Source organism: Octodon degus, unplaced genomic scaffold (assembly GCF_000260255.1).
Source record: "Octodon degus isolate 3935 unplaced genomic scaffold, OctDeg1.0 scaffold00012, whole genome shotgun sequence".
Lineage (NCBI taxonomy): Eukaryota > Metazoa > Chordata > Mammalia > Rodentia > Octodontidae > Octodon > Octodon degus.
The window spans coordinates 22,428,186-22,451,110 of NW_004524588.1; the positions used below are offsets into that span (position 1 = coordinate 22,428,186).

At 39.2% G+C, this 22,925-nt stretch overlaps 1 protein-coding gene across 1 annotated transcript in view; it reads right to left on the bottom strand.

The window, feature by feature from the left end:
- The window catches only part of Arhgap42 (Rho GTPase activating protein 42), a 206,915-nt gene extending 190,478 nt beyond the window's left edge, over positions 1-16,437 (bottom strand). The window contains exons 1-2 of the mRNA XM_023709484.1: positions 16,418-16,437; positions 15,861-15,964 (exon numbers count right to left, since the gene is read on the bottom strand). Of these exons, the coding sequence (XP_023565252.1) occupies positions 15,861-15,964; positions 16,418-16,437 (124 nt within the window). The remainder of the gene's footprint in view (positions 1-15,860; positions 15,965-16,417) is intronic.
- Between the last annotated feature and the right edge of the window lie 6,488 nt (positions 16,438-22,925).

Genomic DNA, 22,925 nt, shown 5'->3' on the forward strand with positions numbered 1-22,925 from the left:
TACAGCAATTATCCACTAGGAAGAATGTATGCAATGTGTTAATTATTGAAACTGTCCTACCAATTTGATTTGAAACTGTCTCATTGCTATTTGTTTCTCATAAGACTATGGGGGAAAAAAAAGAAACAACTCCATCAGGCTATGGAGAAAATCAGATCAGAAACAATCTCTCAGGTAGTTAATCAGGTAACTGCTCAACACATACACAGAAGACATGGATTTATAAAATAGAGAATGGAAAAATGATAGAAACATCGAACGAACACTACAGGAACGAAATAGAATGCATGAAACAGATTCAAACAAATATCCAGGACATTAAGAATTCCACTGAAAGCTGGCAAAACCACTTGAGTGAAACAGAAGATGGAATTTCAGGGCTTCAAGATAGCACACATTTTTTTTTTCATCTGCACATGGGTCATTTTCTAAAACAGACCACATACTAGTTCATAGGTCATGCTTAAGTATATGCAAGAAAATAGAAATTATCCCAGTATATTATCTGACCACAGTGCAATGAAACTGGAAATAAATGACAAAAGAAACCAGAAAAACCCCATAAATACATGGAAATTAAACAACACCCTCCTCAGCAACCAATGGGTCACAGATGAAATTAAAGAAGATAGCACTGCAGCTAGTGAAAACAAAAGAAAACACCTCTTTAAGATAACGAGAAACCAGGAAATAACAGTTGCATGATGATACAAAGAAAATAACATGAATTTTATGTAATATAAATAAAATAAAAAAGGACCATAGTATCAGCAAAACAGCTAGAGATAACACAAAAGACATAAAAAGTATTTGCAGATGTAGTAGCAGAAAACTTCCCAAGCATGTAACAAGAATCTGTCATATAGTTAACTGAAGCATATAGAACTCCAACTAGCCATGCCATAATCAAAATAAATCACCACCGAGACACATGATAATCAAGATCATAGAAACTGAGTAAAAGAACGGAATATTAAAAGCTGATAGAAACAAGAAACAGATCACCTATAATAGAAAGCTCATCGGAACCACAGCAGATTTCTCAACACAAACCATCAAATCAAGAAGGGCTTGAAGGGCTAGGGAGATAATTTGGCAGGCTAAGAGACTGCCTGGCAAGCACAAGAACCCAGGTTCGATCCCTGGTACTGCATGCCATACATTGGTTTCCTCTATGAAAAGCTGGCCACCAAAACTGCATGTAGTGGTGCATGCCTGTAATCTCAGGTCTGGGGAGCCTGAAACAGGAGGATCACTATGAGTCTGAGCTGAGCAGCAAGAACTTTTACCACATAAATAAACAAGTAAAAGATTAACAGGAAAAAAAAATTTTAGAGGACAGTTTTTATTCAGAGTTTTGATAATCTGGTTTTACAATCTCCAAAGTGAACATAAACAATCATTATTACACACATTAGAAGAAAACTTCACAATATGTCAAGTTCGAAAATTTACAGAAAAACACATCAACACGTTAATCTCATTTTAAAAGATTCAAAGATATTTTAATGATATATCTAAATTAGGGGAAGTTCTAATATCCCTCAATGTAAATATGGGTTACTCCAAGCAAAAGCCACAAAACCTACCTTGGGAACCCACTATTCTTATTATAAAGCTCCTCAGTGAGCTTTGTAATGGCAATGGAATACCTTAGAAAGCTCACTAAGGAGCTTGCTAGGTTTATTTTTCTTTTTTTTTTTTGGATGATGTAATTATATTTTTTATTAATTTTATTGAGAAACAAATAGCAACGAGACAGTTTCAGAACCGATTAGTAGGACAGTTTCAATAATTAATACATTGCATATTGTTGTCTTCGTAGGGGGTTATTCATAGTATAAGATGCAGACATGATATCCTGTCCAAACACTATTAGTACAAATCTGTCCTCTCACTGAATTAAGACAAAGTAGCTGTATATCTATCCTAACTATTTTGTATAGACAGATACAAAATGGTCTTTCATTTGTATCCCCTTGTTTTGTTTAGTTTTGTCAGAGATGGGTATTCCATTGCCATTTAAATATTGTAAGTGTGTGAATTCAGGAAAATAATCCAATATAGTCCAGCAGTCCATAATAGTAGTGGGTTAGCCATAGGATTGGCAATGTCAGAAGTTGTTGATTTGAGCCTTTTATAGCGCAGCATATTAATATGGCTTTACTTTTTATACCTTGTTTTTATACTTTTTGCTGGATGGTTAGGACCAAGATAAAGCAAGACCCATATAACAAGAAATGTAATTTCTGTATCTGCCAAGATCAGTCATATTCCCTCAGGATTTACCCTGAAACCCTGCACCACATTTGGTAGATCCTCTGTCAGTGTCAGCCATGTGGATGAGTCATGGCCACTGCTTGACCAATTTGCTCTCTGTGAAAGCCTGAGAGAATGTTTTCTCTCCATGTGACTCTGCTTTGGCACACTCTACATCATTAATCACTTTCCTCTGTGGCCCAAAAATCTCCCTGATCAGAAAATTTGGGACACAACTGAGTTACAGAATGTTTCAATACAGGTTTTCTTATGTCCTGAGTCCTCACTGACCTTGAAAGGCTAGGGTCAAACTGTTGGCTATCTTTGTAGCCCTTTAAAAGAAAAAATTGTTTAAAAAAAAAAAAAGAAGAAGGGCTTGGAGATATTTGAAGTCCTGAAAGAAAACAACTTGAAACCCAGATTGATGTATCCTGCATGACTATCAAATTTAATGGAGAGATTAGATGTTTTCATCACTAAGAACACTGAAGATATTCATGACAACAAAACCAACTTTACAAAGAGTACTGACAGATATTTTATAAAGAGACAAAGATGACCAAAACTTCAACAAGGGAAGAGAACTACCAAGCAAAGCAGGTAATTAAGCAACGGTGAAAAGTAGGGATCTTACACTAGGAAAACAACATGATAAAGATAAGCCAATAAAAATCAGTTATAACTATCAGTGTTAATGGCCTCAATTCATTGATCAAAAGAAACAGCTTGGCAGAGTGGACAAAGAAACAAAATCCAACAATATGCTGCATACAAGAAACACACTTAACTAAAAATTAAATTAATAAATTGAATGTGAATAGATTGAAAACAACACTCCATGTGAGGGGATGGGGGATGGCTCAGTAGAATAAGTGCTTGCCTGGCAAGCGCAAGGGCCTGAGTTCAATCTCCGGTTCCACAAAAAAAAAAAAAAAAAAGTACTCCATGTGACAGGAACCCAGAAAAAAGCAGAGAAAGCTATTCTGGTTGCTGACAATGTCAACTTCAAACCAAATGTGATTAACAGAGACTAAGAAGGTTACTACATACTTGTTGGAGAAAAATTCAAAAGAAAACAATTATAAATATTTAAGGAGCACCCAATTATATATGAGAAATTTTAATAAATGTGAAAAATCTAATGAACAATAACATAACTGTATGGGGGACTTTAACACCCCCTTGATACAAAGAGATGGATCAACCATGAAAAAAAAAAAAAATAGAACTACACTGAACTTGTGAAGAAACGGACTTAGTAGAACTTTACAGAGTGTTCCAACCAACAGAGTCAGAATACACATTTTTTTCTCAGCTACACCAGGGACATCCTCCAAAATAGAACATGTGCTGGCACATAGAACATGCTTAAGTAAATGCAAAGGAACTGAAATTATCCCATGCATATTATCGGACCATCGTGCAATGAAACTGGAAATTATTGACAACAGAAACAGCAAAAACTCTATAAACACATGGAAACTAAATAATACCCTCCTGAACAATTAATGGGCCATGGATGAAATTAAAGAACAAATTAAACAATATTTACAATCAAATGAAAGTGCAGAAACAACTTATTGCAACCTGTGGGATGTAATGAAAGCTGTCTTAAGATGGAAATTTACAGCAACAAATTCTCAAATCAGGAAAACAGAATGAGCCCAAATAAACAATCTTATGCTGTACCTCAAACTCCTAGAAAAAGAAGAACAAGTCAAGTCCAAAGCCCAAAGGAGGTAGGAAATTATAATGATCAGAGCAGAAATAAATGCAATGGACAAAGCTAACAATACAAAGAATTAATGAGCCCAAAAGTCAGCTCTTTGAAAGAATGAACAAAATTGACAAACCCTAGACAACTTCATTTCAAAAAGGAAAGAAAAAATTCAAGTTCATGAAATGAGGAGTGACAAGCATAAATCACTCCAGGCCCTGTAGATATTCACAAGATTATCAATACTTATTTCCTAAAACTTTATTCTCACGGAATGGAAAATTCAGAAGAAATGGACAGATTCCTACATACATAAGAACTACCAAAGCTGAGTCAAAATATAAAAATTCTTAATAACCTAGTATCAGTCAATAAGATTGAAAAAAAGTAATAAAAAAAAATGTGCCAACAGAGAAAAGCTCAGGTCCTGATGGATTCACAGGTGAATTCTACAAGAAATTTGGGGGGGGGGGATAATGTCAACTCTTCTCAAACTCTTCAATGAAACTAAAAAGGAGCAATTCTCCCAAACTCATTCAGAGAGGTATCACTCTGATGCCAAACCAGAGAAGGACCCAATGAAAAAAGTGAACTATAGTCGTTTCCCTAATGAACATAGATGTAAAAATCCTCAAAAAAGTACCAGCAAACAGAATGCAGCAAATCATCAAGAACATTACACATCATAACCAAGTGGGATTCATCCCAAGAATGCAGGATAGTTCCATATACACAAATCCATAAATGTGAGCTGGCTGTCAAAAACAGCTCAGCAGATTAAAGCACCTGCAAGCAGGCACAGAGGTCAGGGGTTCGATCCCTAGGGCTGCCATGCTGGCCTGGCCCCCAGGGCACACTGAGAAGGCAAGTGAGACCGGGTGTGGTAGTGCACGCTTGTAATCCCAGCTCTCGGGAGGCTGTGAACAGGGAGATACAAGTCTGATCTAGTAGTGAGACCCTGAATGTCCTGTAGACCTTTCTGTGAAATATGAAAAAAAGCATAAATGTAATATACCACATCAACAAAATCACAAAAGAGCCAAAGACAAAAAAAATCACATGATCATCTCAATAAACTCAGAAAAGCTTTTGACACAGTCCAACACTCATTCAAAAATAGTATAGAAAATCAGAATAGAGGGTCTTTACCTCAACCTGATAAGAGCCATCTATGACAAATCAATAGCCACCACTATACTTAATAGACAAAAATTGAAAGCCCACACTTTAAAATCAGGAACAAGACAAGGATGCCCACTGTCCCTACTCCTGTTCAATATAGTTCTGGAAACATTAGCCAGAGCAACTAGACAAGAGAAAGAAATTAAAGGAATAATGACTGGAAAGGAAGAAGTAAAATTATTATTTACAGATGCAAAATGGTGTACACAGAAGATGCACAAAACACTCCACTAAGAGACTTGTTGATTTAATAATCAAATTCAGTAGCATAGCAGGACACAAAGTCAACACTCAAAACTCAATAGTACTTCTTTTTCTTTCTTTCTTTCTTTCTTTCTTTTTTTTTTTTTTTCTTGCTTTCTTTCTTGCTTTCTTTCTTCTTTTTTTTTTGTATTTTAGGGTCTATAGGGTATTCAGGGTCTCACTATTAGATCGGACTTGTAGTGATCTACCTGTTTACAGCGTCCCAAGAGCTGGGATTACAGACGCATGCCACCATGCCCAGTCTCAGTTGCAGTCTCAGAGTGCACCGGGACTGGGGCCAGCACAGCAGGCCTGGAGACTGAACCCCTGGCCCCTGCGCCGGCACCTGTTTGCAGGCCCTTTAATCCACTGAGCTATTTGGCCGGCCCAAAAATCAATAACATTTCTATACACAAGCAATGAATGCACCTAGAAAAAAATTTATGGAAACCACACCTTTTACAATAATACTTAAAAAATGAAATACTTAGGAATCAATAACACAGAGGAAGCATAAGATTCATACAGTAAAAATCAAATGTCATTCTGAAAAAAGAGATCAAAGAGGATTTCGAAAATGGAAAGATATTCCTTGCTCCTGGATAGGAAGAACCAACATTGTGAAGATGGCCATATTTCCAAAATTAACATATCATTAATATACCTCACAGACCTAGCAAAAACATTCCTAAAATTCATCTGGAGCCATAAGAGGCCTAGAATAGCAATAGCAATCCTGGGTAACAAAGGAAAGGCAGCAGGCATCATAATCCCTGACTTGAAATTATACTATAAAGCTACTGTGATAAAAATCAGCATGGTACTGGCAAAACAAACAAACAAACAAATGAAACAGATTAGAAGACGTAAATACAATTATAAGCACACTCAGCCACCATATCTTTGACAAAGGGGCCAGACTTGGTCACTGGAAGAAAGGCAGCCTCTTTAATAAATAGTGCTGGAAAAATCGGCTTTCCACATGCTGAAGGCTTACAATAGACTCATGCCTATCACCGTGCACTAAACTACAGTCAAAATGCATCAAAGATTTAAATATTAAAACTGAAACACTACATTTTCTGGCAGAGAAAGTAGGTAGAGACCTTAAGGACATAAGATTAGGTAAACAGTTCATGTACAAAAATCAAACTGCACAGAATATACTTCAAAGAATCAAATGGGCTCGAGAAATAGCTCAGTGCTCTAAGTGACTGCGTGGCAAGTGCAAGGACCCAGGTTTGATGCCTGGTACCACATACCATGCCGGCCTATGACCCTGGGGGCACCATGCAGGCCAGAGAAACCAGGTATGGTGGCACACGCCAGTAAACCCAGTGTTGGGGAGACTGAAACCAGAGGATCACTATGAGTCTGAGCTGCCTAGTGGGACACTGTACCAAACACATATAATAAAACAAAATTTTAAAAAATAAAAAATTGGAATCTCATCTTTTTTAAGTTTCTGCTGTCAAAAAATCATTAACAGAGTAAAAAGAAAAACAGAAAAGTAGGAAACAATTGTAACAGACTATCCTTCAAACAACGGACTCCTATGCAGAACATATACATTTTTAAAAAAAAATCAGTCCTCTAAAATTCAAAGACCCAATCCAAAAGTGGGCATCTGAAATGAATATACACTTCACAAATGAAGAGATACAAATGGCAAATATATATGAAAAAAATGTTCACATCTTGTACCAAAAATAACTACTAGGAAGGCAATATGCAATGTGTTAATTATTGGAACTCTCCTACCAATTTGATTTGAAACTTTCTCATTGCTATTTATTTCTCAATAAAATTATGGAAAAAGAAATATAGAAAAAAAAGAAAAATTGCTCAACATCATTAGTCATTCAAGAGATGAGAATCAAAAAATGCTGAGATACCATCTTATACCAGAAAGAATAGCTATCATCAAGAAGTCAAGCAATAAGAAATGCTAGAGAGGCTGTGAGGGGAAAAAGGAGCCCTTCTCCACTACTGGTGGGAGCGCAGGCTGGTACAATCATTATGGAAACCAGTATGGTGATTCCTCAAAAAGCTAGGACTGCAGGAGCCATTTAACACAGTTAATCCTCCCGGGGTACTTCTCCAAAAGAACTGAAAACATCATACCACAGCGGTATATGCGCACCCATGTTTATAGCAGTGCAACTTATCATAGCTAAATCTTGGAAACAATCCCAATATCCATCAAATGAGGAATGGATACAAAAGATATGGTATTTTTACACAATGGAGTATTAGTCAGCTATAAAAAAAATTGAGGCTTTTGTAAATAAATGGATGTACCTAGAGACTGTATCAGTAAGTAAAATAAATCACAACCACATATGCAAACACTTCATTATCTCGTTAGTGTAAGAACCTGAAAGAATAACTAAAATGTAAGAGGTACAACAGATACTGTAAAAGGGAAAGAAACTGTTCAATGGGAAGGAAAAATGGGCAAATGAAAGGGAAAAATATATTTAGGTGTACATACAGAATAGTTAGGATAACTGTATTGTCGATTTCTGTTGGTCTTTTGAAAGGAGCAGTTAAAACTTTTTTCTTTTACTCTGATTTTATTTCGTTTTTTGCATTTCTTATAACTTCTTTGTTATTGTTTTGTTTTTTTCTTTAAACGAATCTTACATGTTTATATCTGGTAATCTGAACAACTATTTTGAAGATGGCATCATGCAATAAATTCAGTAACCACTGCTGAATTCCTATCACTTTGTCTAGTGAAATCTTTTATTGTTTCTAATGATCTTTTTTCCTATTACTATTTTGTATTCTTTAAAAATAAAGGTCCCATCTCTCAGAGCTGCATACTCTTTCCTGCCCACCTTGGCACAGGCATCCCCACCAGTAATAAAACATCACGTGGAATTCATGTGTACTTCACTGACTGGTGTGCCCCCCGCATGGGTTCACTTTCAGCACCTACACGCTTACCTCTAATACAGCACTGGGAATGGTAGACACAGTCTATGCTTTCTTCTCTAGTCAGCTGCTGCACTGGTCCTGTCCTAGCAAGGGTCCTGCTATGTTGGTTTAGAGAATCTCTTAACCTAAATGTGTGTTCAAATTCCTCAGTCCCCACCTTTCCTGTATAATTTCTTGGCCTGCCATGAGCAAGACTCTCCCTTCCCTCCATAGCTCCTCTTAGTTACTTTTTATCCATTAATTCCCATTAACATTACCCTACATGGGCTCACTATAAACCCCGACTTGTTCTTGTTACATTGGGATTGGAGCCTGTTTCTCTTGCCTACTGCAAGAATCTTGACACCTATGTTGACAGTCCTCGATTAGGTCTTTCTCACCATTTTAACAAGTGTCACAAGAACTTTTTACCTTTTTTTCTTGTGGTGTTATTGGCCTTCATACTGACCTGCATCCCAGCACTTTTTAAAACATTTTAAATTTAGACAGGTTCTCCCTAAGTCACTAAGTTGTCCAGATGAGATGCAAGCTTATGAACCTCCTGTAGTGTGTTAGCCATCAGAGTGCCTGGATTTCAGGTATGTGTCACCATACTGGCTTAACTTTTTCTTCAGTGGGACAACTGTAGCTTCATGCCTCATTTGCTGCTCAGGGACTTCATGCAGCAGCAGCAGCAATGTACATGTTACCATTGGGTCTCCATGTTCCCTCAAAGCTTCATGCAGGGGCCAGGGAGATGGCTCAGTAGAATAAGGGCTTCCCTGGCAAGCACAAGGGCCTGAGTTCAATCCCTAGTTCCGGAAAAAAAAAAAAAAAAAAAGTTCATGCAGGTATGAGAGTTGCTTCTAGAGTTTGTGATTGATTCATGGTCCAATACTGAGATTATGGGTGTGAGCGCTTATACCCGCCCCAGGGCAGATAGAATACATACAACATAAGGGTGGGGAGAGGGTTGCTCTTGCTGCTCCTTCTTCTATTCTCTTGTTGCTTTTGCTGTTTTCCACCACCTTGAACTGCTGCCCTTTTCATGTGCCACTCTGCCTCAGAAGCAGGCGAGGACAGACTGAAACCTCCATAAACTGTGAGCTAAATAAACCTTTCCTTCCTTAATTCTGGGCATCAGGTATTTTGTCTCAGCAATGAAAGAAAAGCAACCAAGACAGCACATGAAACCTCAAGCCCAAGTGACTGTCGAAGTCAACACTGAAGAGTACGTAGATCTCCAACCACCAAAGTCGCCTTCTGTACCAGTGTGATCCAGGAGCTCAAAAAAAGCAGTTCTGAAGACCATGGCCTCAGGTTTCTGAGGCTACATTTTTGTTGTTGTTGCTTCAAATATACACTGAAGTGGTATTTTTAAACTTTGGTTTAAAAACTAAATCATTCTCTGGTAGTCTATTACTACCAGATTAACAGATCTTCACATAAAAGAGGTAAAATTCTAGGACTACAACTACACATTGTACCATGGTACCTGAGTATTTCCATTCCAAGAGAGCTCTTCCACTTCAGATTTTCAAGGAGAAAAATGAATGAGCCTTGTCGGGGAATTATTAGTCAATTAGAAAAAGAAAGCCTTTGTCAGAATGAAGCTTCATCAATTAGTTACAAGTCCTTGAAGATCAATCATCCTTCCTGAGGCTCCTTTTTCTTATTCATACAACAGAAAATGAATAATTACCCTACAGGGGTGTTAGGAAGATTAAATGAGGCATGTGCCTACCATACAATAGACAACCCAGTATTTCACATCAATCAGTACCATTTGATCCAATTCATACAGGTAAAAAAGTTGAACAGCCCTTCAGAGAAACATACTGCGTGAAAGCACACATTTATTTAAGAGTAATAGCTTTGACTAGGCGTAGAAAAACAGTATCTATATCAAACATTAAGAGAATACAAAAAGGGGCCAGGGAGATGGCTCAATAGAATAAGTGCTTGCCAGGCAAGCGCAAGGGCCTGAGTTCAACCCCCAGTTCTGAAAAAAGAAAAAAAAAAACAAAGTAAAGAAAGGTGATTTCTTTAAGGATAACCTATATTGTGTACTCTTGCTGAAGCTAAGGAAAAATATCCCATGTAACATTAATTTTACATATGGAATATACATTTTGTCCATGTTCTATTGGATTTGATTCTGAAGACCTGAGTTCCTGGATCTGAGGCTGAAGAAGCTGAGTTGAAACAGGGCAAGATGCTGACGAGCCCTGCAATGAATATCCTTCCTTCTCTCCCCTCACCACCTGCGTTTCCCTGAACCCAAAGGTGCTACAGTGCTTAGCAGTTCTGTCTTAAGAGGCTCTTCATGTAAACCCCCACTTCCTTCCATAGTGTCCTTCACTTCCTACAGCCTTCTTGATTGAGAGCAGTAAGCTACTTGGTCCTTTCACAGAGATCACTGTAAATATACTGCAATAATTCCCATTCCAACAAGAACATAATGGCCCACTTGTAAGCCATCTGGCCAATACAACCAAGTAATTAACATTACAAACTCTAAAGCCAGGCATAGCAGCACACACCCTTAATCCCAGCACTCAGATTGGTTCAAGTCCAGTTCAGACTATGTAGTGAGTTCAAAGCCAGCCTGAACTGCATAGTGAGACCGTCTCTCAATAGAACAAACAAGAAAAACAGTACAAGCTCCAGGGGCAGATAATTTTCTTCTACTAATAACACATGGCATAATCATAACAACCGGTAAGCTGTACAACCACCTCTGCCTCTCAGTATCCTGGTTAAGTTCCACAGCCTCTGCACACCTCAGCATCCTCATCTGGTAAGGGGAACAGAGTTTATCTTTCAAGGTCATTTGGAGAGTAAGTTAATACAGAAGAATCACTTGGAATGGCATCCCACACACAGTACACATGGGCTATTTCTATGTCAAGTATCAGATCAGAAAAGAAAAAGCAAAAGTTCAACCATGAAAGGAGCACAGTTAACCACACATAACCTGAGAAAAGTGCTTAGAAAAATAGGCTACTGACAGCAGGTTCACCTTTTCTCTTGGTGTACTGTAAGCACTCGAGCCACGACAGTATCATCCTTCCATGCTCCTGCATAGGAGCTGAGTGTCTGCTGCAACAACGGATGGAAATCATCGCATGAATGACCCCTTCACAGTCCTTTCCAAAGTATGAGAGACAAGATTTTAAAAGAAAATGGAAAGGAAGTTTGAAACATGACATGCTGTCAACTTCAAGTGCTTTCCAAGTTCATCTTCGATTTTTCTCATTTTCCAAATGCCCAGGTACTCGTGGGGTCAAAATCATCATCAAGGTAAAGCACCCGTGTTTTCTGGTGGTAACATGGTTAAGTCATATAAAATGAGAAATCCACCCTATTTTTTACATCTTGCTCCATTTGTACTGACTGTGCAATTCCAAGCTGGAAGTGCAACATCTTTCACTAGTTTAAAAATCACATGAGTTAGAGGTCTAAGCTCAGAGTAAGAGCGTATTCTTAGCATGCGCAAAGCCCTGGTTGCAAACCCAATACTAAAGATAACTTAATAAAATCTCATGAAATACACTACTCCCTAATTGTGGAGCCAAGTTTCTAAATGACTATCAGATGCTTCAAACAGATGCACTGTTTCTAAGTTCTTTTAAAAGTTGATTTATATCACAATAAGAAGACAGACTTTAAAACTTGCATTTATTAAATATATTAAGTTTCTAAGCACCACAGTGAACATAAAAATCATCTTCTAAATACAAAAGGAAAACATGCCAAACGGGACCACACTTAGACTGAGTTGTCTGTTTTTACCCAATATAAAGACAAATAACACATAATCTTCGTTGGAGACACCAAGGTCATATCCTAAGCTCCAAATGTAAAAATAACATCCATTCACGGGTACAACGCCACTCATACAAAGACACCACAAGGGCCACCCACACCACACATACTTCCCCTTAGTCTAACCAGCAAATCAAACCAGTTGCCTTCATGTGTTTTCACATTACAACTTGGAAGAAATTATGCTGACCTTTAATTTGTTAACAACGTGTTTATATCAAAGAGTTAACCTGTAGCATCCATGATTAGGGATGCTAATGAAACACTAAAATTTCACTTCACAGGAGGCATACAAAACACCTGGTAAATGTTTAATTATAACTTTTCTTGAACATAGACTTAACAGCTGTTGATGGATCTACTTTTACAATGTTAGCTATGGAAATGAGCTATATTTGCACGGGAACAAGGACAACCAGTTATTCCACTGGTATAAGGCGATCCTTCCTGGAGTGCAGACTCACAGGAGCACCATGTTCAAACACACACATTGCAGAATTATAATCTTTATGCCACCATGCAAATGGTCGGCAATATGAACCAACAGGACTGCAAACGTAAAAACGGGATGGATTCTTCCCTCTCTAAAAGGGTGCAGTCTGGGGGCCGGGGAGATGGCTCAGTGGAATAAGCACTTCCCTGGCAAGCGCAAGGGCCTGAGTTCAATCCCCAGTTCTGCAAATAAATAAATAAATAAATAAATAGGGTGCAGTCTGGTAGGGGTAGGCAGCAGGTAATAACCTCAAAAGGCAACTGACAAATTATCCTACAAAAGTTAGTAACACAGAAAAAGGACCAAGCATTTCATCTAAATCAACCCCTCTTCACAACAGCTAAAGAACTAGGCATCACCGTTCTCATCTCACAGATGAAGAAGCCAAGTTACAGAAGGGTAATTTCCTGAGGGTGGCAAATCCAACATCACAGCAGAGTCAGAATCCCAACCCAGGAAGCCAGCTCAAAGCCCTACGTCAGCACGCTGCCATACTGCTCTGCACACGCTCCTTTTGGGCAGAAGCAGCCATGCTAAGTTCTGCCTGACTGTGGGGAAGGCTTCTGGGAGGAATCACTACAAAAAGGAACATAACGAACGCAGCCACACGCCAGCCATAGTACGGCAGCAGCGTGTCCAGTGTATTCCTCATAGCTGCTATTACCTACGAGCCAACCACACCTACCAAGTCTCCTACTAGGGCACTGGATACTACCCCAAACCATCTGTCGGCTGCCTCATACCTGCGCTTTTACTGGAACCACACTACTTGGGAGATACTGTTTCTCATGTCCCAGAGTCAAAGTGCTCCCTTCTTTACGATCTCACCCATGCTCTGATTTCTTCCCAACAGCCTTACTATGTGTTGTAACTCTTGGGATACTTTCTGTTTTAACTTACATCTTAGTTACATGTAAATCTAATTCTTCCAGATTATTTTAAATAATGTACCAAAGGTGAGAAACTCTACCATTTATGAGCATTACCCACTTATCCAAGGGGCTGGGGAGATAGCTCAGTAGAATAAGCGCTTCCCTGGCAAGTGCAAGGGCCTGAGTTCAATCCTCGGTTCCGTAAAAAAAAAAAAAAAAAAAAAAAAAACCACAAACATTTATCCGGCACAATATTCATTAAACATAGGAGCTCAATTGTTGAAATCATCAACTTCTGAAAGAGAGCAAAATTTCTGGGCTCCCAACTGCTGTTTTCATCTTCCCTGCCTTCTTCTCATACTTCCAAGTCCTCAGTGTGGCTTTTTAAATCACTTTTAACAGACGAGTGATCCCCTTCCAACATAATGATGTTTTACTACTTATAAGAAGCTTTAAAGATGCACAATAAAGATAGAAATCACATTTGTACGACGTTTTATTATTTCAAAGTTCTCATAAACTTAGGTCTCACACAAAGGCAGGACTGCTATGGCTCTGAAAACTGCTAACTTGCCTGTGGTCACAGAGCTCGCTCCAACCTGCAGTCTTCTGTTTTCTAAATCCGATGCTTTTTTATGGCCTATCACATACAAATCCCAAAGACTGACAAATATTAGGACTGAGGGGATTAGCCTTCAGATAACGTTTATTGCTTCCCTCCCCTGCAGTATGTACTTTAGGATAGCAAGACTCCATTTAAGTTGGACTATTATGGGAAAATATTAGCTGTGTTTAGGATGGAAGAATCTAGCGAAAATTTACATAGACTTATGAAATATAATACAAAAAATTAAAGGAAAATCACATGCATTGTATCTTTTCTTTTTCCTGAGAAAGGCTCTTACTACCATAGTCCAGGTTGGCCTTGAATTCATGTCAATCCTCCTGTCTTTGCCCCCCAAGTATTGGGATTACAGGTACACACTACCACACCCAGCACATTATGTATTTTCTAGTACCATAAAATAACTGAACAATGTTCTAAGGTTTAAACATCTTGAGATTAGATACATATTTATCTGTATTTGCCTTACTGCATGAAATACACAGGGAAACAGGAGACAGAGACAATAACTAACACCGAACTGCTCATAAGAATCCATGATAGATAAATTACAGAAAAGCTTCTAGTACTGGAACACACGAGTATAAGTCTAAGCCTTAATTTAATAATAAAGGAAATCACAGCATAGTGCACAGCAGTGTATGTCAGGGAACCACCAAATCAGACTTAGTTTATCATAACTGCAGTTATGTTTTTACTGTTCTCTCAAAACTAAAAAGGTTGGATTATTAGATGGGGAGAAGTTGAAGGCAAGGAATGCTAGGTGTGGCATGACACAAGAAAAACAAAAGGAGAATCTGTCAACTAAAAACTTCTATGGCTTTCACTTCAACCAAGTTTTAAAATGCCAACTTGACTACATTCTGTTTTGTCTAATTGGCTAGAAAAATTATGGCTGTTTGACATTAACAGTTAAAGAGCACGTATAGAATGAGTTAGCCTAGTGTGACACGATCTTGTCACTGCCACACCAGACGTATACTTAGGATCTTATTTCTGCACCCCCCTTTCACAGTGAACACAGACATCATTCTCATACAAGTAAGAGATCTTTCTTCAGTGATAGTCTCATGTGACGAAGGCACTCAGATGCAGAAAAAAGCTCCTCAGTGTGCACCCACCTTCTGCTCACGGCACAGGTGAAGAGTCCCCAAAGGTCCCACAGAGCTGCGCGTCCACCCAGCTTGCTACGCTGCGGTCTGGACCAAGCGCACTGGATCCTGGGAACGCAGGGTTCTTCTGTACACTGGGAAGAAGCTAACACCTTGCAAGATCGTCATGAGAACTACACAAAACTGGTTTAGCACAGTGTATCTGGTACAACTCAGACGTGAGATACGGCTTCTCAACACATGTTGACTGTTATAACACTATTATGATGGCAAATACAGTATAAAAAGTTTCATTGCAAACATACTTAAGTTTTGTATCAAAGTACTATTTTCGGGAGGGTCTCAATGAAAAAAATACTGATGCTGACCTTTTGTGAAGACCAAACAGTCTGTAACCCCATAAGTGATATATGTTTGGCAAGCAGTTTCAGAAGATCCTGGTCTAAAAATAACAAATAGGAACCAATTCTCGGCCAGAATTTTTTCCAGTTTCTATAAAACTATAAATTCCATAAAAATTAAAAATTAAAAATCACAGAGACTGCCATTGCTACAACCCAAGTTACAAACAGAAAGTTCAAAAGACAAAACAAACCCATCTTCCTACCTGGGAAAGCTTGAAAACAGGCTAAAGAAGCACTGGCATACCGCAGGTCCTCTGGACTCTTCCTGCTGCCGCAGCCTCGCCTCTGCGGCTGCCCTGGGATCTTTCTGCGAGACTCCGCCTTACAGAAGAATCAGTCTTCAGCCACCTCCTGTACACCTCCAGACTTGTGCTCTTTGTTACACCACATCTGTGGTTGCCTTTTTATGTTGTTTTAACTACAAAACACTGCGCTGCCCCAACACTGCCAAAGCTCTCCCTGGCCTGTTCACGCTAGCCATGGCTTCCTGATCACCCCGCCTACCCGTGACCTCCTTCCCAGTCCTATCATTCATTTCCCATTACTTGCTGAGCTTTTAGGGCTTTCCTCTCACAGGAAAACTGTGCATCCTCTTCATGGGTCTTCCTGGTACAACTTTTACTCACTAGTAGAAAGTCTGTGTTCTAGCCTTAGTTGCAACCCATTTCTCAATTACCTAAAATACCTACCCAAGATAGCACCTTTGAAAGGGATCTGGCGTAACCTTATGTTTTTATCTTACACATCTGCACAATCTTACAACTCACTTCCTTTTGCCATCCTGCCTTTCTTGGTTTCTTATGCCAGATATACTTCTGGAAATCATGATTTGACCAGTTTAATTTCCCTGAAAAGCACCACACTAAGTTGTTATTTACTGGACTACTAAAGCTCATCAATCTTGCTGTGTGTCTTTTAAATTATTTGCACAATCAAATTTCCGGCCAAAGAAACTAACTTGAACCAGAAAGGAGTACCTACATGACCAGGGGATGCAATATCCTTAGGACCTGAAGAGCCAGTCTTGACAGACCAATACTTTCCTGTAGTTCTTTTAAAGAATGTTAAATTGCCTCTTTAAAGATTAATCCTATTTTATCCTAAATTTTCTAAACAAAGTAAAGCATGTGCTGACTTACAGATGACAAATGATGACATTCCTTATGGAACCAAGAATTCTAAAAGCAATGCATCCTCTTAGTATAGCTTCCAGATGCTACAACTTCTACCCAAAAATAGGGGAGAAGCGACTCAGGTTTTCAGTGCTGTTTTTACCTGTTCCTCTGATACACGTTGTATTGGTCAGCTTCCCACCGCTGACACAAAACACCTGGCGTAACTGAAGGAGGGAGAGTTCATCTTGGCTCCTCAAACTGACTCAGCAGTTTCAGTCCATGGCCAGCTTGGTCCAAGTCAGAAACAACAACCAAAGGACATGGCGGAGGACAGCTGCTAACGGACAGAGCCAGGGATCAGAGGGCAGGGCAAGAGAGCAAGGGAGGAGCTGGCGGGGGGGGGGGGGACGGGACAACACAGACCCCAAGTCCCCCCGCCCCCACCAAGGCCAACACCTCCAAGGAAGACCCGCTTCCTAACAGCCTGTGCAGTTATGAGCTCATCAAGAGATTTCTCATATTAAACATATTTAATTTGTGTATCCAAGTACTATTTTCAGGACAGCATCAGTAAGAAAAATACTTACCTCTCCAGGAATCTTGTAACCCAGTTCAATTGATAAGAAAGATTAATGGGCAAATACATATTAACAGATAAATTAGAATTCATGGAAATTAACTTGTATCTGATGCTTCTTTCTATTTAGGCAACCAGTTTGGACTATGTCCCCAACTACTGAAAAAGGTACATCTTTCCTACTATGACATTAAATGTACTTCCAGTAAAATTTGAGAAATATTCACTACTTTAACCTATCACTTTTTTGAGCATCTGTTGAAGTGTACTAAGTAAGTTACTTATTATCTACATCCCCGATCGCCCCTAGACAATGTGTCTGTGGGAGAGAGAACCTCTCCAGACCTTACTGCACCCAGCATAAGACCTTGACAGTGGGATGGCATCAACAAATAGAATTCAAGAATTCAGAGTATTCAGTAAAGGCCTTTCCAAGATTGTTAAAGATCAGTTAGCAGTAAGAAGTCAGGCGAAGTTGATACAAACTTGCTCTTCGTTATAAAAAGTTAGTGTAAGGAACAGAAAGCCAGGAAAAAGAGTTTGAGTGTTTATCAAAGCAAATTATCTATTAAATCAAATAGATGCAATCTGAGGAGTGAGAGAGAATGACTTTAAGATCTTACAATTGGGCAGAAAAAACAAGGGTATACTGACAAGAGCAACCCATATCTACAGGTAACTTGAAATCTCAGCATTGCCTCTGTAGACATCTACTCTACAAGTCTGGTGGTCTAATCAAGCCCAGTCAATGACCATTTACTTAAACTTTTGTTTTAAGTTTCATAAGCACCAATCATTATGGAAAGACCTAGAATGTGTTTCTATTTTCCTGCATGTGTCCTGATTCAAATTAGGTCTTACTTTTTTAACAATGATGAGATATCTTCTTCTCAGACTACTGATTAAATTTTTGCTATATGGAAAAGGTAAGTTGCTTAAGCTCTCCAAGTTTCTGTAAGTACCTATAAAACAGCAGCAACAACATTAATACATCACACACTGTACTACTATTCTAGTTTACAGGACAGTTATAATGACCACAAGAGATCATGCTTGGAAAATAGCACTTCACATAGCAAGACTAAAATTTTTTTTGAGACAGGATCTGGCTATATAATGCAGGTTGGTCTTGAACTCAGTTATGTAGCCCAGTATGACCTCAAACTTATAGCAATTCTCCTACCTCAGTCTCTCAAGTGCTAGTATTACAGGCTAATCCATTATTATTGCTACTATTTAACTTTTAAGGTGGTCACCTTCTGAGACTATAAATATATGTTGGTTTGTGGCCTTTTTTAGTTGGCCCACATACAGCCTACTTTGGAGACCTAAAAACCTAACAGTTCATGTTAAATAATAGCAGTATGTTTAATGCAGCCGAAGTGCTTGCAAACCAAAGTGGTAACAGCACCAGTACAGTCCAACTATCTTTATTCTGAGACATAAATTTACTGTTTTACTTAAATGCATTTTCCTATTAGTTCTAAGCACCATGCAACATTAGTAAGTTATGCAGTACCTACACTGCCTTAAATGACTGAGTTTCATATTATAACTTCAAAAAAGTAACATTTGAGTGCTAAAACCAGACAAATGCAGCCTATCTTCCCTTAAGAAAAACACTCTCACAAACCAATAATGCAATCTGTTTAATTAAGCCAAGAAACAATTTCATAGACATAAACCTTCAAAGATTTTCCAAATATGTTTTGATGAGCTTAGTGATAAGCTCAGAACATGAGTAAAACTTTAGTTGCTATGTTTACTCTTACACATTTGGCTTTTCATGATTGTATTGTTTTTCATTTGAACAAAAGTGCATTATATCATGTCATACCAAGGCTACAGATGAAGAGCACGGCTATAGGAAAAAGAATGTTCACATAGCAACATGAGGAACATTCTCTTAAAGCGTGACAATATTCTGTAGCAATTGGGAAGCGAGAGGAGAAGACATGAACTGCTGCCTTGGACAACGTGTGGACTGTGCTGGCCTCATGCCTCCCTCTTCCCAAAGGAAGCAGAAAGGGACGCTGTGCAGCTGGCAGAGCCTGGGCTGCTGGTGAGGAAAGACCACAAGATCACTGTTTTCTCTCTCAAGTGGCGTTTGGTGTGTATTGTCTTCAATAAACTCATTCTTCTATGCAGTTACAGACTTCATTTTCTAGTATCCTACCCCATTCTGAAACAGTAAAGCAAGTCTGGAGACTATTTTGGGAAAAATGCACCTTAATATTTCCAACTGCGTTGTGCATCCTTTGAGTTTTAAAGTGGGACATACTACCTTACTCCGTTTTCTGTTCTATTTTACATTTCTAATGCTTCACACTTAGAAAACTGACTTGCAGCAGCCACCCTACTACCAGACCCACGTGCTTCTCAAGCCACAGGTACGCTCCTCTCCCCCTGGAACTGGCCTGCAGAGGTCATGTGGGTCAGAGTCAGATCCTGGACCCACTGACCTAGCAGTGCAACCAGGAAAGAATCACAGTCGCTCATTTCTAAGTCACGCCCATGTCTCTAACAAATTAAACGACTTTAAGATGTTTCTTTTAAAGTTACAATCTAGGGCCCAGGGAGATAGCTCAGCAGCATAGTGTCTGCCTGGCAAGCGCAAGATCCTGAGTTCAATCCCTGGTACTAAAAAAGAAGAAAAAGATACAGTTCCACCAATACTGGAAGTAGCTGGGTAGTAAACAAAAATCTCACTTTCAACAAATCATTTATGTATTTTTCTTTTACTTATTATACTCTTTCTTACACACTCATATTTATAGATCTAATTACATCTTTATGTAATTATACTAACTGCCTATGTAACATATATTTACATGGATTGGTTAGTATAAAAACCTGTAAGTGGGGTTGAAGATGTGCATCAAGTATGCAATATTTTAATCATGGGATAATTAATTACAAACATCAGAAAACAACAATCTCTACCTCTTATTCAGAACTGAAATATAAACTTAAAGCCACTCCCATAAGACACCTGCTGTCTGAGCTCCTAACACACTCGCACTTAAATGATGTACACACATAGCAACTGCATGCTGAGACTGAGCGGGGAGGCGTTTATTTAGCAAACAGAACTGAGGAGTTCCACTCTGTCGACTTGCATAACTGTGTCTGGCTGCATACCTCCCGCATTTTGGAAAGCATGTTGTCTCTATTTTCTGCTGCAAATAATAGACTTTTCATATAAATGAAACACACAACGTATGCAAGGCATTAATTAGCACATAGCCAATGAGTTAAGTTGCATTAAATGCAAAAACCTCCTGAAGATACATGCATCTGTATGTGACCTTCAGCTCCTCTCCCATTTTTGGCCGACTTCAGAACTTCTCCACTGGCTCCTGAATCACCAGAAACCTTCTGTGCTACAACATTCAGTGACTACAGTTCATGCATTCGAGGCTGCTAAATTTTAAGACTCCTATGTTGAAAAATAAAACTATGCAACTGAGACTCTGAGTCATGGTATGTATGGCTTTATACTTTACTCTCTGACAGTCCTCCTGAATGACAGCGTCACAGGGAGCAGCTGACACCGTGAATAAAAGGAAAGCAACACCATCAACCTAACCTCAGACAGCCAACAATCTAGTGACACAAACAGCACACTGTGCACCACCTTAACTATCTCTGCTTTAAAAAAAAAAAAAAAAAAAAAAAATCCTGACACTGTGAAAAGCCTGCTTGGAAGCAGATCTCAGCTTCTCACTCCCTTGGGATCGACAGGGTCCAAAAACTCCCAATCCTTTGGGTTTGTATTAGGCAAAGGCTCCAAGCTTAAAAAACTTAGAGCTGCAAATGGCTCTGGCAACCTTCCACTCCCAAACAAGAGGCTGAGAAACAATGAGCATGGAACTGCGGACTACAGTCGTGCAAGAGCGCTCTAGACGATGCGCAAGACAGTCAGGAATTAGCTTCCTGTAGTTCCATGTTGAAAACCCAAGAGAAAGTGACAAACAACTGAGAGGACACTGTAGACCATTAGTATTTTCTTTTTTCTAAATACAGGAAATTCTCGTACCACTCCCATCCAGTGTGGAGGCTCTGCACAGCCCACTGTGTCTCCAGGGCAAGGACCTCCAGGGAAATGAAGGTGTCTGTGTACCAGTGGTCACCAGGCCTGTGGCAAAGGGGGTGTGGTGGTCAGCACCAGCTTCAGCTAAGTAATTCACCAAGTTCATTACAAAAGCAGGCCATATTGATGTTAGACTAGTAATATTTCCAATATTTGTTTGAGATAAGGTCACACTATGTACTTCAGGCTGGTCTTGAATTAACATACTGTGCAGCCCAGGCTGGCTTCAAACTCATGGTAACTGACCTGCTTCAGCCCCTCAAGTGTTGGGATTATAATCATGTCCCAGCACACCCAGCTAACATTTAAATTATTATCTCTGTGAAGTTCAGAGTATTTTTTTAATCACAACTTTCAGAACCAAACAAGTAGAGATGTACTATGCTATCCAAACAGAAATCTTTGGTTTTGGTGGCTGTGTTGGTACATGTCTGTGACTCCAGTACTTGGGAAGGGGTGCAAGACCAGGGCCTCACTGAAATACACAGTGAGTTGAAGGCCAGCCTAGACTACACAGGCAGATCTTGTCTCAAAACACCAAGAAATTACTTTTTTGAGTGTCTGTTTTTAGCAAAGGATGCATAATAAATGTGATATACAATTGGCATGGTAATTAATAGATCCTGATGCCAGGCGTGGTGGCGCAAGCCTGTAATTCCAGTGCTTGTGAAGGCTCAGGCAGGATCAAAAGCACGAGTCCAGCCTGGCATCTCAGTGACTTAGCAAAGTTCTATTTCAAAGTTTTAAAAAGGGCTGAGATGGAGCTGAGTGAAGAGGCCTGGAGTTTATTTTCGAGTACCAAGAGGGAGGAAGGGAGTGAAGGAGGAAGGGAGGGAGGGAGGGAGGGAGGGAGGAAGGGAGAGAGGAAAGGAGGGAGGGAGGGAGGGAAGGAAGGAGGGATGGACAAATAAAAAGATCTTAAGAGATTTTCTTCCTGTATCTTTACCCCACAAACAAATTTTATGCTATAAAACTTCACTGTCAGTGAAGAAATTATTTCCTTAAACAAGTATAAACTTTAAACATGCATCAGTTCCGGTTACAATAAATTCTAAAAAATAACTACAAATTGATGAGTTTATTATTGAACATACTATTGTGATAAGAGATCAAAGTATAACAAAGTAGATCATTCATTTCATCACAACTTTCCCACAAAAGTCTTACACTGGTCAAGAAGTTATGTTCTGACCTCCCTTTCCACCAGTCTTTACCTCTCTCAGTCTACAAGTCTCTCTCGTCATCTGGATGCTTTGCCAAGAGAGGAGAAAATGCATCTGGCTTGTGTGCTGCTCAGTGACTACGGGACAAGAGTGGAGGACGAACTACCCAGGACAAAGTCACTAGCAACAGCATTTTCTCCAACCCCACAGCATGGAGCTGAGAAGTTCATCAGCCCGGCAGACCCTTCTTCAAGCTACTTCCCTAGATTCATCAAAGTCACTGGACCATGAGTGACAGGAGTAACCAACTAGCTAGCTAA